At 37.2% G+C, this 18,073-nt stretch overlaps 1 protein-coding gene across 1 annotated transcript in view; it reads left to right on the top strand.

Moving 5' to 3' along the window:
• The window catches only part of LOC122805586 (chitin synthase chs-2-like), a 100,642-nt gene that overhangs the window by 64,514 nt on the left and 18,055 nt on the right, over nucleotides 1-18,073 (top strand). Inside the window, exons 12-13 of the mRNA XM_044075855.1 lie at nucleotides 7,561-7,640; nucleotides 16,801-16,880. Coding sequence (XP_043931790.1) covers nucleotides 7,561-7,640; nucleotides 16,801-16,880 — 160 coding nt within the window. The remainder of the gene's footprint in view (nucleotides 1-7,560; nucleotides 7,641-16,800; nucleotides 16,881-18,073) is intronic.

Raw genomic sequence — 18,073 nt, 5'->3', positions numbered from 1 at the left:
TGGGGGGTGGAAAGAGAAGAGTCCAGAAGCTCCGGGAGAATGGTCCTTGCAAAGCCTGATCAAGACTTAGAAAAGGAACCAACCTCGTGGCACTTTGTAAATACATGTACAGAAGATCAAGTTGCAGCTTCTAGAGTTCTTCTAGAATCCAACTTTTTCCAAAAAACCATAGTTGAAGCCAAGGCCCTGGTAGAGTGAGTCTTGACCCTCCTTGAAATAGTTTTGTTGTTATGTGTGTAGCAAAAGTTAATAGCCTTAGACAACCATTTGGAAATAGTCTGTTTTGACACAGATTCTCCCTTCTTCTTACCTTCACAAGAAAAAGATCTGAAAAATGTATTTCTGTCAAGATAGTACTTCAGTTGTCTATGGACATCTAAGATATGGAGTATCCTTTCTCCATCATTTTAAGGTTCAGGAAGGAACACAGAGAGATGGATAGTTTGGCTTAAAGAAAACTTGGATAAAACTTTAAGCAATAAAGAAAGTCTTGTTCTCAAAGAAACCCTGTCTCTGTAGAAAACAAGATAGGGTTGATTCACTATAACAGCTTGCAACTCAGATAACCTTCTTGCACAGGTCAGAGCAATCAGTAAAATCATTTTTCATGTTAAGAATCTTAAGTCAGCCATGTTGGCTGATTGAAATGGAGCAAGTGTTAGCTTCTCTAATGCAAAATTAATTCCAAGGAGATGCCATCAGTTTTCTTTGAAGCCTCTTATGCAGAACCCCTTTCAAAAATATTTTGACATGAGATTTCATTAAAAGAGGAGGATCCACAGGCATACATGCTGCAATGCCAAACAAATAAACCTTGATGGAGGAGTGAGAAAAGCCATAGAATAATTACTCACACAAATATTGCAAAACCAAAAAAACAACTAACCTTGAATTGGTACTGGTTATCTTGTTGACAACAACTAGAAAACCTTTTCCATTTACTAATATGTGACTGCCTAGTAGTAGGCTTTATAACTTCCTTTAAAACCTACTGCACATCGTCAGTAAATGGGAGCCTAAAGTGAATTAAGACCTTATAGAACAGGCAGTCAACTAAAGTTGATTTGGGGTCAAGGTGTATCAAACACCCTTGTTCTTGTGTGAGAAAGCTTGTGGGAACTGATCCTGGCCATTTCCAAAATAAGACAGAACCATGTTTGCCTGGGCCAGAAGACAGTCACCACAATGATCTTTGGGGATTCTTTCTGAATCTTTAGAAGTAGCATGGATATCAGTGGAAAGGGTGGAAGGTATATAGGGACATTCTTGCCCAAGGAAAAGAAAAGGCATCTGTCTTTCATGTCTTCTTCCATGGAGTCCTGGGGTAAAGTCTTGCCAGCTGATTGCTCAGAGATGAGCAAGATAGATCTGCTTGAGGAACTTCTGATAGATGGATCAAATCTTGGAAGACCCCCTGATCTACTTTGAATTTGTGAGCATCTGCCATTGTCCTGCTCAGCTTGTCTGCCACACACCTTTGCTCTGGTGCAGCAATTTAGCATGGAATGAGTACAACATTCTGGTCAAACAAGGAAGTCTTCCCTGTTCCTTCTCCCAGGCCTAACAAGAGTGGCTGCCCTTGCCCACTGAGGGGACCCCAACAGCCACAGAGGATGCGGCTAACCCCCAGAACTTACTGTTTGTAGGTGGTATATCAGAGGGATCAGGGGTAAAAGATGAGTGCTTTCAGATACAGCTAATGGCCACAGCAGACTCACCCACCTGTGGCTAAGGCCAATCACTAGCCTGCTGTGTTGGCAAAGACTGTTTGCTTAATATTTTCTTTTTGTGGCTGGAAGAAGGACAGACCATGGAACTGACAGATTGTTCCATGGTCAAGTTGAAAGCGGTGCCTCTTTCCGAGAGAAAACAAGCAGCTAGAAGTAGTAAAACCTAGAAGTATTTAAAGTAATTTTTTTTCACATAAAAATACCAAAAAGCACTTTAAAACACTTTGCCTCCCCTATGTAAAATAAATACAAAATGTTCACAGCAAAAATGGTTTTCAGTTATTTTAAACAACTTTTAAACTGACAAGAAAAAAGAATGCTCTCATTTAAAAGTAAACTCTTCCATTAAAAAAATAAAAATGAATTATTTTGACATTGGTAACTAGGAAAAGGCTATGATGAGTGTATTGAGAAAGCAATGGCAGTTTAACTTGATACAATTCTCACCATGGAGAACAAGCTCCATGTTTTTGTCTAGATCACTAATGAAAACAGCACAAGCAAATATGTTATGTGGATTATATTCATTTTCTATAATGAGAAGGGGATGGTCTTACATTAATGGAAATCAAATGCAATTTGTGAATGAAGCTGTCAGATATCAGGAAGGAAGATAACAACAGAGGAGTGAACAAATGTTCCCTTTTGTTGGATGTGCTAGCAACATGGGTCTGACATTTAACCAGCTATCAGGATGGACATGTTTGTACATGCTACTAGAGCTACTGTGAACAGCACAATCATAGTGACAATGGAATGCTGTTAAGTAGGACAGAATGTCCTCTGAGGCAAGGAGACATCTTATTCATGGTTAGGAATGGTCCTGTGACTGCTCATTGTATTGCAATATCAGAATACTGGCAGTTTATACCTTAAAGAAATGGCAGCCCATTCTTCATCATTGTATTTCAAGGAATTCACTGATGGCTGTGAATGATGTTATAAGCAAATCCTTCAGTGAAGCACTGAAAAACATGCAGAACTTTGGAATGGAAGGATGATGTCAACCTTATCATAAAGAGAGAAGTCAAATTTGAACTTGAGAAGAACAAGTCAGTAAAGCTTATAGTGCTGACAGGAAACAGACAAAGAACACAGGGATCGGTATTTGCAGATCTTCTAAAGATACTGACTAATGAACTTCTGCCACTGCAGATTCATAGGTTTTATATCGTGCCATTCTTTCTGAAAGTGATAGAGTCATGAACAAACTTTCTGTGATGTAAATTTTGATCCTATTGAGTATATAAAGTGTATAGTTTTATAGATCTATACATTGATACTATGTAATTCAATGGCATTCACTCCTCTCTATAGCAGGTATAAGCAAGATACCTGTGGAAAGTTTATGACAAGCCATCCGGCTGCCAAATTAAACTCTGAAAGAATTCAGTGTACTGGTCCACATGACATGCATGGGGCCTTTCTCCTGAGGCATGGAATGCATTTGGCTAGGTATCTATTCCACCACCGATGAGCCTTGTTTCACTCCTGATGTAAGTTGAAATCCTTAGTACAGGAAATTGTGCAGCCATTGGTTCAGCAGGGTCTTACATGTCTCAAAAAGCAAAGTAAAAGTCAATACAAAGGGTTTGGTAGGATACTGAGTACAAAGAGAGGGGTACTAGTCTACCTGGGTAACTAAGGTACCTGAGACTAGTGATTTTTTAAGTTATGAATTTCTGAAGTCTCTTATATGCTTATAAAGGTTCATGTTGAAAAGATCATTATATTCAATGATGGGGCATATGAAGAATGAGTACAGGGGAAACAGGTATTCTTTAGCACTAAATGAGATGCCTTTTTGAAAATAAATAGGCTAGATGCAATCATTTGTAACCACTGTAGAGTCATGGTGGACAGAGGATAGTAAGTTTCCAACACAGGTACCCCTGCCCCTGATGACAGTATAATTTTGGAGGGGTAAATAATTTATATGACTAAAGGTGGGAAAAGTTTCTTTACCAGACAGAACCACATTACATTTATTAGCATTCAGATTAAGACTGTTGTTAATGCACCAAAAATTGGCATAGTTAAGCACTTTTTGAAGTGATTATTAGAGGGTGAACTAACTATTGCCATGAGCAGCCATCAGCAAACTTACTGTCCCACTAGCCTTGAAAATGATATCAGATGTCAGGTGCTGAGAAGAATGAAGCCCAGTACTGAGTCACATGTGCTACCATGAGTAATACAATTATTTGTTCCAGTAAGATCCTCCAGCTTCCTCCATAGGCCTTTCCTCTGATGTCATCACCTTGGGGGCACTCTGGTGTATACCTTCTCTAGTAGCATCCCATCCCTGTAGACAGAGAAGGATTTTGGCTATTATGGACTAAGTATTTCCCCCCTGCACCTGGTGGAAGAGGGAGAGAACCAGGTTCATCACACAGCTGTCAGGTAGCTTTTCAGTAAACCCATAGCAGTACCCCCGTGTGTTGACAGCAACATCCAGCTAGGTGAACAAGGAAGAGGAACTCAAATGAGTACCCCACTTTAGGGACCACATGGCAACAATGGCAAAAGAGTTTGAGATTTGTTTTAGGATTCAAAACTGTGCTTGGTCAGGTCCCTTAACTATCATTACCAGGAGCAATAAGCTTTATTTATGTGCTATTTTTTAACTCCTCAGTGACCCCTACATGTTAACTCCTCAGTGACCCCTACATATTAACTCCTCCATGACCCCTACATGTTAACTCCTCAGTGACCCCTACACGTTAACTCCTCAGTGACCCCTACATATTAACTCCTCCATGACCCCTACATGTTAACTCCTCAGTGACCCCTACATGTTAACTCCTCAGTGACCCCTACATGTTTCTCATAAAGGAGAAGTTTAATTCCATGACTTCTACAGGAACCACTGGTGTCTTTGCTCCCTATCCCTGGTGTGTTGTCCATAGCCACGATAATATTTGTTTGTAAGATTGCTTTTGAGATAATGCCAGGTGTACACACTTCAGGATTTGCCACATATTTATATGCAGTTTGCTACTTTCTTCGTATCATTTGTGTACTAGGAGTAGAGTGACCCTATGCTTGTGACTACAAATAAAGGTATGTTACCATGCCTACAGTCTGCATTATGCTTCCTCTGCATACCATAGTAGCCAGTTACTCTCCAACAAATGTACATCCTACAGTTGTGATTTATATAGTATGTACAGCCTGACATGCTGTCGTGCCCATCAGGCTGTCGTCTCGCTATATATGCAGTAGCAATTTCAAAGCATATTCTTTTCATGTTTTGAAGCTGACACATCAATACTGAGTTGCATAAAACATTTTGAAACAAAATAAACAGCTTTGCAGTGCATCACATAGTGAAAGCGTGGATACAACACTAGACACACAAAGATGAATTATGTTGTGCATAAATCAATACTGGGACACAGATTGTTTTCATTGTCAGTATGCACGTAATATAGCAGGAACACTGGAAAAGTGTGTATTTTTCTGATAAGTATATGTAAGAAGTTTACTATGCAAGAAGGTGTTAAAAGGAATGAGAAATTACTTTGTAAACTTGGTTAAATTGACTAAGACATATCTACTTAAAATAAGTTCTAGATGAAAAATAATGCACCTGAGAAGCATCATGCAAAAAGAGTATGTTTTGTAATGCAGACAGAAACATCTAAAGTAAAAAGATACCTGTTCATGATAACGGCAAACAAACAGCAAGACAAAGTCACAAATGCTATATTGCAAAACTTACGTTGCCGTAATGAATTGAATTTCATCATACTTCATGTTATGTTTTGCTAAAGCAGAAAAGAAGTCAGCATAGTACAGACCTGCGTAGGAGGGAGCATTACATTCGTCTTCTTCCTCTTTACAGACAGCTGGTAATATTCCATGGGGAATACTGGGAGTAGTTCTACAGGTCATATTTTCACCAGGATATAACTGCATACTGACAGTGTATTACAAAGACAGGCACGTAGGTTTTACCAAAGCTCATATAAGGAAAGTCTACAAGGGCTTAACTTTCAGTCCTGAAAAAATAGGTGGAGGCGAGATGCAACAGGATTATTTAAGTATCTTAAGGGGATCTATATAGTCAGTTACACTTACACATGAAAATATCACAGCATATTATGAAGGATAGAAAAGGATCTAAAGAGACTGGAGATTTTTTTTCAAGGTAATGGTAAGTAGAAAATTGAATTAGCTATTTTGTTAACATGTAATATCAAAAATTGTGATGGAATTAATTCATGGGATAGACTGAAGACGATTATTTGATATGGCAGAAAAAGGAATCTGCAGCATATCAGGGGTATTGATTTGGGCATAAGATTTGGACCTGGTGGGCCTTACTCACATTTAAAATGTATGTTTCTGTTTCATATATGATACAGATAATGCCTCCTTCCATTTCTGCAAAATTGAGCCATCCTATATATGCATTTTCATAATTTTTGTGGATGAGGTACTGTAGTGTGTATATGTAGAGAAGAGGCACAGGGATTTGTGAAATGTTTAGAATGACTGAATGTGGATATGAATGTGGATTTGAATGTGGATTTTGTGGACAATTATCACCTTGGTTTGAACATTCTATTTATTGAAAAGGTTATTGAGAAGGTGGTCGACATTCAGTTGTACTTGTATCTAAAATCACCTGACTTATTGCATGCTTGTCAGCCCAGCTTTTGATCTGGACACATTATGGAGATAACCCTAATTAGTGTATTTAATGATTTCCGGAAGGTGAGAGATTAATAGAAATAACCTGTCGTTATCCTACTTATTTGCTTGTCAGATTTTGAAACTGCAGATCCTGGAATCCTTACAGAGCAAATTAAGGTGTGCTATGGTTTATTAGGTACCTTGATCAAACTGTTCTTACCTCTCAGGATATACTAGTTTATAAATATTCAAACACAAGGCACTGAACTGAAGACTGCCAAAGTATAAACACAAGCTCTGTTTAATTAACCACTTTCATTCTTAACCAATGAAGAACGTCTTCATCTTCTGAAAGATACTAGTATCCCACATGCAGAGGACTGGAGCTTTCACTTTGTGCTACTAAATTCAGCCACTTCATGCCTGCAGATACTCAAGGAGTAAACATACAATGGTCCAGTGTACCCCTCACTTTTGAGAGTGATGTAACCCTGAAAGTCCTTGTCAACCCTGGCAACAAGCAAAACCATGTTTCAGCAGTTTGCACCAAGGAAATCTAATAATAAGTATACACCCTGGGTATGCATGCCCCACTCTCACCCAGAAAGTTGTACGGAGACATTGCCTCATCATTCTACTCTCGCCCTCTGCCAGCCTTTGCTAGGATAACTAATTGACCCCAGACCTCCTTGGTCACAGTTAGGTCTTTATCCTACTAGGAAACAGAGGTGACATTTTAAATTGTAATTTATGCATAGAATGCAAGTCTTCCCCATTACATAATTGTTTAGATCCGATTTGTTTGTGATCCACACTGCAGAGTTCATGGTAACAACCTATGAAGTAGAACGCTTTTTATCTTTCTCCCTCCATCTATCGCTGTTATTTTAGTGTGGGGGAGCATTTGTTTTTACAGCTTTGGGTAGGACATACACTAAAATAGATGTTTCCACTCTGTTAGGCCGATTAATTTTACATCTTATCCTTTGAATGAAGGTTATTTCATGTATGGCATGGCATTTTAATAATATGATTTCCCACTTGTATTAGCAACATGTGAACGAATAGCCTCTGAATAGTTATTAACGCAGATTTGTATAAACAGCAAAAAGTTATACTAATTGTATCACTTAATGATGTCTGCTTTCATTTCAAAATGAGCAGCTTAGTAACATTTTACAATTTTTAGTAAATCATTAGAAGCTGCAAGAACATCTGAAGCATTAGAAGCTGCAAGAACATGTGACACTCCTTCCGCTTATGAAAATGGTAAGAAAACCTTTTACTCAAGTAGCACTTCGAAGCTGTTTTTGTTCTAAAGATAATGCATTGGTACTCAGTACTGATGGTAAATGTGCAATTTCACTACCTGCTATTTGTATCACTCGGCACAGTATCAAGAGTTCTCAATGCAAACAACTGGTACACATATAAAAATGTTTCCTCAGAATGTGGTCATTCCTTCTAATTTACTGTTGTCTTTCATCCACTAATTCCATATATTAACATGGAAATTTCCATGTGTCTTTCTTCACCCATTTCCTAATACATAAATATGGGTAATGCATCTGCTTCTTCACTTGCACAAATTCCTTTCCCTGACATACAGATGAGGGGATATAGATGTACAAAACAAAAGCTGCTGTATGTGACAATGAGATTGTAGCTCAGAGTGATGCAATAATAACTATTACTTGTCTAACTACATTGCACTTGAATATGTGTGAGTAGTTTGGAGACCACCAGTGAAAAATGCAGAGTTAGAGACTCACAGCTTATTCTTAATGAAATTGGTTTCATAAAATGCAGTTCATATGTTTAAATGCATATTAAATAATATAAATATACTGGGTTAATTTCTCAAAGTGTTTTAGGCTTCTAATATTATGACAAGACTGGACCCCATTCATAGGTCAGGGAATGATCAGAGCTCATGAAATGAGTATTGTTCCAATCTGTGATTTTAGTAAAGATCTCTCTTCTCAACAACTCAAAAACCAAGCTGCTAGATGCAAACACAGTTTACTATCAAATGGGCGACCGGACTCTGTGCAATTCACAGTAGTCCAAACTGGCCCATTTGGTAGAATCGGAAGATCGAATGCAAAAATGTAGAAATGTACAACAGCGAATCCAATATAGCATTATGTCAAATTCAAACATTAAACACTTCCATGTTCGACATTTTTGTTGTTCGCTGCAGTGGATTTTCATTTTTACGGTTCGTAGAAATGATAATTCGCTTGCAGTGAAAACAAAATTATAGCAAATCTGCAAACATGGCACACCAGTATGAACACTACTATTGAAAGATATATATGAACAAAATTATAAAATAATAAAAGTAGATATAAAATATATAATATCCTTTAATGAGTGATAAATCACATAGCTTTCAGTGTATTCACGGTTCGATTAATACATGTCGCTCTTTTGGTATTCACTGTAATGGATTTTCGCGGAACTGTTACAGACCCATATTTTACATCTACATTTATTATTTTACAGTTTTGAACATATACATCTTTCAGTAGTAGTGTTTGTACCAGTCTGCTGTGTTTGTAGCGAGTAGCTTGGTTTTTGGATTTTTTTGCCTGTTTTGCTTTATTCGATCTTCACCTACCGCTCTTCTCAACAACTGCAATATGTCCAGAACTGCCTCCTTTTGCCATTGATATGGGGTTACATGTATTGGTAGCATATTTAAGTATGACTGTACATTCTTTTTTACACGTCCTGTTACTCTTATTTCTACTGGACCTACTTGGGTACTTTTCTTCCACATGCTTTCATTCTGCTGAGACATTCTGGTATTTTTATGACCGTGCATCTGTCTGTCTACATAAGACACTGTAATTACTGGGTGCAGCGATTTCAATGATCGGTGCTATTTTCTCTTTTTATCTTGAATTACTAGATCTGGTTTTCTTGTATCTATTTTTTGAACTGTTGTTAACGGGTGGTTTCATGGGATGTACACCATCATTCTCTTCATACTTTAGAACTTTATGTATGTTTACATCTGCTGGGGTAAGCAAATGTATATGCAGTGTCACAACTGCAAGCTCTACGCATGCAGGTAGTTTTGAGGAGGCCCACACATCCTTCAGAATGAGGGATGTATAATTGTGGTATGCACTATTTGTATATATTATTTGATAAGCATGAAGTATTTTTCTTGTTTATTGTTTCTTGTCTAACTGATTCAGTGCTTTTTGTGGCCAGTTACCAAAGCTGTAGGTTAGAACAGAAATAACAAATTGATTTATTACTTAGATTTAGATGTCAAAGCAGTTTTCAACATTAGTTTTAGATTTCTGAAGTATTCCTTACTAAGCTGAATTCTCATTTGTGCATGTTTTATTACTAACCTTTCATCTATTCAGTGCATTGGTACAGCAGTTAACTTTGTCGCCTCAGAGCAAGAGGTTCTCCGGTCTTGGCTGAGGTGCCTTCTGTGTGGAGTCTGCATGTCCTCCCTGTGTTTGTGTGAGTTTTCTCTGGGTGCTCCTGTTTCCTTCCATTTTATAAAGACATGCAGCTAGAGTGTTTCTCCCCAGGCCTGTGCTGAAAATTGACTTGTTCCAAGTCGGACTTTCCCAGTAAACAAATGTTAAATAAATTCCCAAGTATTTATACATTCCCTTCTGATTATGTTATTTTATATTACATTCCTATCCCAGACTAATGTTTTCTTGGTGCTGCAGTTTTCTTTTTATAAATTTTGCTTTTTTTGTTTATCAAGTCCAAATTTCATTTTAATATCATCTGAGAAACTTTATCATACCTCTCAGTTGTCCAAATTTTCACATCATGTCCAGATTTTTTGCCTCATATTTTGGACTGTTATAAAATTTGGTTTTCTGGCAAATCATTGAGAATCGAAGTCAGAAAATAATCACAGATGTTTGAGTTTCAGACTTCATACTCTTCAGAAAATTCATGTTAATGCAAAATCAGTCATTCTATCAATTTTCTAAGTTTGTAAGATCAATATGTTAAAACCATCTGCAGTTTTTGGCCTTTGTCCCCCATTATATATGAATTTGTTCAGGTTTCTTGCTCTTAGATGTTGAGAGGTATGCTTTTAACCATTTGTAGTTATGCTTTCAGATCATTCTCTGATGAACTATACAGTTTTAAATCATCCATGAAAAGGAGATGATTATGCTGTTTACTTAATAGGTTAGATTATGGCTATAGTTTTTAACTCCTAGAATTTCCCAGACTTGAGTTAGTTAATGTCCTGCCAAATTAGTTTGGAGACATTCATTAACAATAGGATCATAGGTAACTAAGCTTATGTCCAAAAGAAGTCATGAAGAAGTTTAGCCACATCACCCAGTACTGGTAGGAAACCAACAGTACCCCCATTAAGCAGACTCACTTCACATATTCCTAGTGAAAATGTACACCCATCCACCCATCCAGAGTGATTGCAAAGATTGGTGGACAAGTGCTATGCTTTACCTCTAACTGAAGTGAACTGCACTTTAGGCAGGAGATCCCACATACAGAATCTGGACTGATAATGAATTAGAAATAAATGCGGCTAGTAATACATATTGCTGCATATCCACATTCTGAGCCATCCCCACTTATCTGAGTTAACAAAAACAGACAAAGGAAGAGTGTCTGCCTTATACAGAAGAATAATTTTAAAAATGCGTTTATTTATTTGTCATTTGTTTACTGAGAAGGTCCAAATGAGCAGTGCCATTTTCAGTGCTGGCCTGGTGAGAAAAGCTCCATTATACAAACATCATGGACATTATTTGCATTGTTACATCATGTACAGTCAGATTCATTCATGAGCAACAGTAATATTATTTAGACATCTTTGGCATCAGTTACATCATTTACAGTTTCAATTAAAAAGGTTACATGGGTTATACATGAATATATCATTTTAATACAGTTAGGTATATGCAGTGCAATATCGTTGGTATGCATAGATTGTTAGGTTTTACTTAAAAATGTTTGTTACTATAAAGACTTGATCAAAATCTCCACATAGGATAAATAGTACGGCCCCAAGAAAGGAAGGAGGGGAGGAGACACAAGGATCATAAAGGAGATGAAGTGACAGAGGAGGGTATACTTGTGATAATAGTACATAAAGTTTTATACAACAGGGACATGTTATGAAATTCGATAGTATGGATTTTAGATGTTTTGGGTTTTAGATGTTCTGGTCTCGAGGTTTTGATTTTAGATGTTATGGATTTTAGATGTTTTGAAGGGGAACCATACACACACACACACACACACACACACACACACACACACACACACACACACACACACACACACACACAAACACACACACACACACACATATACACATACCAACTCCAAGAACTCCAAGATCACCAAACCTTGGAGAAAAGGAATATTCTAAGAAATGGCATCTTGGACTTAGTATATAGGTAAGTCCACTCTTTCAGCCATTCAGTCTACTTATTTCGGGACTCGATCTAGCAGGTCACAACATTACTATTGGTTACCAGTCAAAGCTGCTTAAGCAAATACAAATTATTATTTTTGTTTGATTTCTGCTACTGTATTCTTATTTTTTAATGCACACCTTTGTTAAATTCCCAGTATTTTAACAATGACATGGATACACATACAGTTACATAAATGAAAAAAAAATGCATACAATGGCTTTCATGCATTATACATATATGTAGAGCTGGATATAGACTAGGTGACCAAAACAATCACCTAAGGCCCGCTGGCTGGGAGAAGACCCACTGGTCAGGGGACTGTCATATTTACTTTTTGATTAACAAAAAAAAAATTATGTTTTTTTTTTCTCTTTAAGAATGCTCTTTGCGTCCGGTCACACACACTTATGTCTGTGCTTGCATCATCATCACACAATTCTGTTCCTTTCCACGTTTCACATGCACAATTTAAAATGCAATAAGACCCTCCTCAAGAGCTTTCCACAGGTGTAACCAATAAATTAAGATAGTGGCAAGCCAACCCCAGGAATAAACACATCAGTAGCCCAAATATTAATAAACCGTTTATTCCAATTCCTGAAAAGTCAACACAAAGTTAAGCTCTTTCATCCACATAAACGTTGGGACATCATCAGAATTTTTTGACATACGTGATTTGGTGATTTCACTATTTATTAATTATTTTTTTGTTCTGATGAAGTCCCAACTTTTATGTGGCTGAAACAATGACCTACTGTTTTTTGAGTGTGTGTGTGTGTGTGTGTGTGTGTGTGTGGGGGGGGGGGTTTGCATCACATTGGACTCCCATGTAATGCTACCAATATATAGCTGCATTACAACTAAATTATTGCAAGCAGCTATGATATACAGGCTTGCTGTATCTGAATTAAATTTGCCATTTTTTTCATGGTTTTTATCTCATTTGAATGTGTGCTGAATACCGATTGCCTGTTTGTTGTACAGTTACAGATTTTTTCAAGTACCCTATTGTATGCTTGTCTCTGAATCAGAAGTCGGTCCTTTCCATACATTCCTCCTTGCACCGTACATATTCAGTATCACATTTCTATATCTTATTTGATTCAGTATTAAATTGAATGACATATGTGGACCTACTGTTAATTTTATCACACCTATAATTGTGGATTCCCTTACTAAAGGTGCCACTGATTACTCTGAAATTAGAAGGCTTGTGCTTGAAGAGTTTGTAACTGTTCTACTGTGTGCTATCATGTGACATATTTTCAATGTTAAGCCAAGCCAGAATGTGCAATATTGTTTACTAAGCAGGAACAGACAGAGTTAGAGAAAGTGAAAAACAAATATGCTAACACCCACCTACTTATACCAACTGCAGTCTTCTTCATACATTTGTAAGTTACGGTTGAACCAGATATCACTAAACAAACTTTAATAAAAGAAAGATATTGTCACTCCTTTTGTCTCATTTCCTTGCAGACAGACATAAATCACATGGACACTAAGTCTACAAATATTTTGACATCTTATTGTCGACATCACTAGCTGCACACTGTAAGATGGCACTATTGTGATAAGTAACATGAAAAGTCAAGTAAAGCTCTGTTGTTCATCTTCTCATACAATGTTCAGACACATATGCATAAACACACACACACACACACACACACACACACACACACACACGCACGCACACACGCACACACACGCACACACACACACACACACGCATTGCATATTGACTGATACTGGTGGATTGTAATGACAAATGTGTGAGTGGCCTTTTATAGTTGAAATCTTCTGAATTGGGCAGTTTTGTCATTATTGGTTCATAACATTTTGTTTCATTGCTTACTGGAAAAATGTTCAAAACTACACACTAAGTGGTGCTGTATTATACAAGGAATGCAATTTCATACAATCAGGAAGGAAGTTCAAAGAAAACATGCATGTCTGCATGGCCCTAAAAATGTAGGCAAGGAGTCTATGGTTTGAAAACAGCCCAAAGGTAAACTTTGTCCACTACTGGGCAGATGCATTTTCTTTGAATGTGGGTTTCGATGCTGAGTCAATGAATGTGAGTTTCAAGGGCAGAGAAGTTTTAATGCTAAGTCCATTTTCATTATGAACCTGTATTGCTTTGTTTAGTAAATGTCTCTCAGTGGTTGTGGTACAAAATTTGAAGACAAAGTTTTAAATTAAATTCAAATATGTGTAAGCATTGTAGAAATAAAGCAGAAAACAGTATGCACATTGACAGGTTTAAAAAGTGTTTATAATAACTGGGTTGAAATAGCCAAGTAATAAGTCTGAAGGGGCTGTGTATGGGGGTGGCACCGATCCATTACCCTGCCTAGGTCCCCATTTGACCATAATCTGGCTCTGCATATATGTTTTCTTTTTTAACAATTATGATTATGTTATATAAATTGCTCAAATCCTGCTTTCCTTTAAATTTCACTCCTCTTCCTGAACATTATTCTGGATGTATTGTTCTCAGAAATTCCATTTATTTCTGAGCAATTTGCTGTTTCCATTTTCTATAATTCTCATATTCAATTCTTTTCTCTCCTTTACAATATTCCATACTTCAGTTACAGCAGATTTTGATTTTGATTCCCAGTTTCTAGTAATTTCTTTTTTGACAGCCAATAGCATTAAGCATGGCAAGGCCTTGCTATGCTTAAGCAATTCTGATCTTATATCCCAGCTTAAATGAATAATTTGCTTAATTACAATTATTTGCTTCCCAGCATTTCTGATAAAGAAAAAGTAAAAGGTAATTTTAATGTTTGTCAACTTGTCACATTCCACAAAAAGAGGTTCCAAAATATCTCTGACTGAAATCTGCATGGGGTATAAAATGACCTATACAAAGACATTTCCTAAACCTATTAGACATTGTTGCATACTTTGCAGCCGTACACACGTTCTTCCACTGCTGCCTTCTTCATTGTCCTCCTATCGACTCTTCGCAATCTTTTCTAAACTCTAACTGATTTTTTTTCATTTTTAATCACCATGCAGCATTTTATATATCTTAATAGTTATCACTTTTTAACAGCAACTTTTCTTTTAGACTCAACTACAAACTTGTGCAGGGCTATCTTTCACTCAGCGCATCCCTATGCCTTTCTGTTTGCCTATACTCTGTGACCAAACCCCAGTAGGACAAGCAGCCTAACACCTACAGGTAAACTTCTGCTTGGTCTCATCCCACTCTATAGCTTTCCTTCCTTAGTTACCTGCTCCCACTACCTCGGTTCCTTTGCTAATTTTCTCCTAAAAATTCCAGCCCCTTTCGCCTGTTTTGTATGCCCCTTACTTGCAGTCATCTCTACTGTGAAAATTTTCTTTTTCAATTCTGATGTTGACTTAATTATTAAAATTCTTTCTTCTATAAATTAGAAATGGAATATTTGGAATGGTTGTTGATAGTCCCCTTACAGGCCTGCATCCAAAATCCTTCTCTCTCTCATTTTTTTTGAACCCCCCCCCCCATTGTTCGATTATCATACCATTTCACTTTGAATGGTAACCTGCTGCTTGTGTTAGGTGTATGAGCCTTAACTGTTTAGCTCTAAAATACCCCTTCAAATCAGATAGTGTTAAACCACCTTTTTCTTTAAGGAAACTCAGCTTAACTTACTTATCTGTTTTCCTCATTCATTTCCAAAGAAATTCATTCTATTCTTTACTGGACCACAACTTTTCCTCTGGTTGACAAAAAAGTGCTTCACCTGTATACAAAACTAAAGGGACTAGAACCACGTTCACTGTTGGTATCTTATTATCCATACCCATAAGCCACAGCTTCCAGCTTCTCTATTTTTGTATTACATTGCATTTATTCCCTTCCCATTTACCCATAGCTGGCATAATAGTCATACCTCTCACCTGTCCAGATTTTCACAGAATGCCCAGATATTTGCCTCATATTTTTGTCCTGTTCCTCATAAAATTTGTAGTTTTCTGACAAATCATTGGGTTGATTTGGGGATTAAAGTCACTAAAAAATGATATACATTTGAGTTTCAGACATCACATCCTTTGGAAAAAGCATACTAATAGAAATCATGTTACTCTATCAACTTTCTAAGTTTATAAGAGCAATATTTAATATGTATCCTTATTTTTTTTGAGCCTTTTCCCCCCTTATGCTTTGCCCAGATAGTTTGTGTTAAGAGGTTGAGAGGTATGACTAGAGTCCCATTTAATCCATGCACCCAAGTACTTTATCTTATCATGTCCCCTTAGAAATGAGTACCATTCAACCAATTCATGTGTGGGTACATATTTTAGCACTATAGCATTTGACAGGCACAGTGGTGCAGCGGTTAGTGTTGCCACCTCACAGCAAGATGTTCTCCAGTTCGACCCTCAGCTGGGGTGCCTTCTGTGTGGAGTCTGCATGTCCTCCCTGTGGTCATGTGGGTTTCCTCCAGGTGCTCCAGTTTTCTCCCAAAGACATGCTGTAGGTGGATTGGATACCTTAAACTGGCCCTAGGTGTGAGTGCATATGTGTGTGCGCTTTCCGTGGAAGGTTGGGCAGTGGGTTGGCAACTTGACACCCTAAAACTCCACTGCCAATCATGAGTGGACAGGTCATCTGCTGTGGTGACCCCTAACTGGGAAAAGCCAAAAGAAGAACCTTTGTTTTATATTCATTTATTTTATATACTAAAAAGGCTTGAAACTCTCTTAGAATTCCAACATCTTAGCAGTCATACAGAGATTATTATCTTATGTTGATATTTCTTAAGTCTAAGCCAAAATCAAGCACTGATACAGAGAAACCTCACTGCTGTTGACTTCTGGGCATGTAAGATAATAATTCCATATATCAGGTGCTGACTTTAGTATTCATGCGTTGTTGAAGGTTACTAATCCTGTCAAACAGAACATCTGACTATTTTGCAGGAAAGTGCATTTTGAGTTACTTATAGTAAAGTTTCACTGTATTTCCTTTATTTTTACAGTTTCAATATCAAAACACTGGGTGAACCAAATGAAAGAAAAATCATCATATGTTCAGCTTCAAGAAGATATAATGGATGATGTAAGTGTTAAAATGTATGCCATAATAAAACAAACATTAAAACCATGACAACTGTATTCCTTACCTAGAAGCTATCATGCTTACTGGATTATACTTAAATGTTCATTTCTATGTTATCTGTTTCCAGTTTTGTTCAAAACAAACTGCTGTACTATACAAAACTCTAGAAAAATACTTATTTTATAATAATTTTTTACTGTGCAATATGTTTCTGTGACAGAGAATGGCATTTCATTGCTACAAAATATATCCATAAAGTTTTCATACATCCACTCATTTACTGTTTCATACTTTCACTTTTTTACTGTAAGTAGTTTGGAAGTTGGTGATTGACTTTCATGAAATGTCCTACAGTATCTTTAAAGGAAGCTTTCATCTCTGCTTATGTTCTTTTGCTCTGGTAAAGCCACATAAGCAGTTTATGTTGTGCATGTTTGTACATCATAGGCTATAGCCACTTTTTCACTGGTGTTCTGCTTTTCATGCTCACTTCTGTCTTGTTCCTTCTGTCCCTGTCCCAACCTGATCATCTTGTCAGCATGCTTCTGCTCAGCAAAGACCTGCCCTCCTGGGTAGTGCCACTGATACAAGGGAAACTCCCTTTCCTTGTTGCACTCATTACTGACTTGATTAAGCATATGCATGTGTTTTCCATCTAGGGCTTTTGCAGGCACTGGCTATAGCATGCTTTGGCACTGGTCAGATCCTGACCCTGCATAGTCAGTTACACAGTCACGTATGGATTTTGCTTCATCTGACTTTACATACCTTCACTTTTGTTCTTGCACGTTCATGCAGGCTGCCTTGTGATTATCATAAGATGCTTGCAAAACTGCAATTCACCTAGTCTGATTCAGAGAAAGAATGCTCAGCTACATGTTTTTTTTAACTTATTATAATGTTTTGAACATTATAATTAGTTGTATTAGTTTAGACATAACCAGAATAAGAACAAACTTCATCACACTGTGAAAATGTGTTTACTGCACTTCTAAATTTGTTTTTTTTTCTTATATTCTAACAACTACATGATTTTTTCAGCATTCTGTGAAATGTTCATTTTGATGACAGCTGTTTTTGCAATCACAATCTATCACACACACTCATTATTGAAAGCAGGATCTAGCAAGTCGTGTAACAGTAATTGCCTTTTTTAATGTTTCCCTTGTAGCTGCATTTAGTGTAGGCTGGTG

The sequence above is a fragment of the Protopterus annectens genome, chromosome 1.part0 (assembly GCF_019279795.1).
Source record: "Protopterus annectens isolate FY-2018-M chromosome 1.part0, PAN1.0, whole genome shotgun sequence".
NCBI classification, from domain to species: Eukaryota; Metazoa; Chordata; order Ceratodontiformes; family Protopteridae; genus Protopterus; species Protopterus annectens.
Note: the sequence above shows the minus strand (reverse complement) of the source record. Positions and strands in the feature narration are given on the sequence as shown.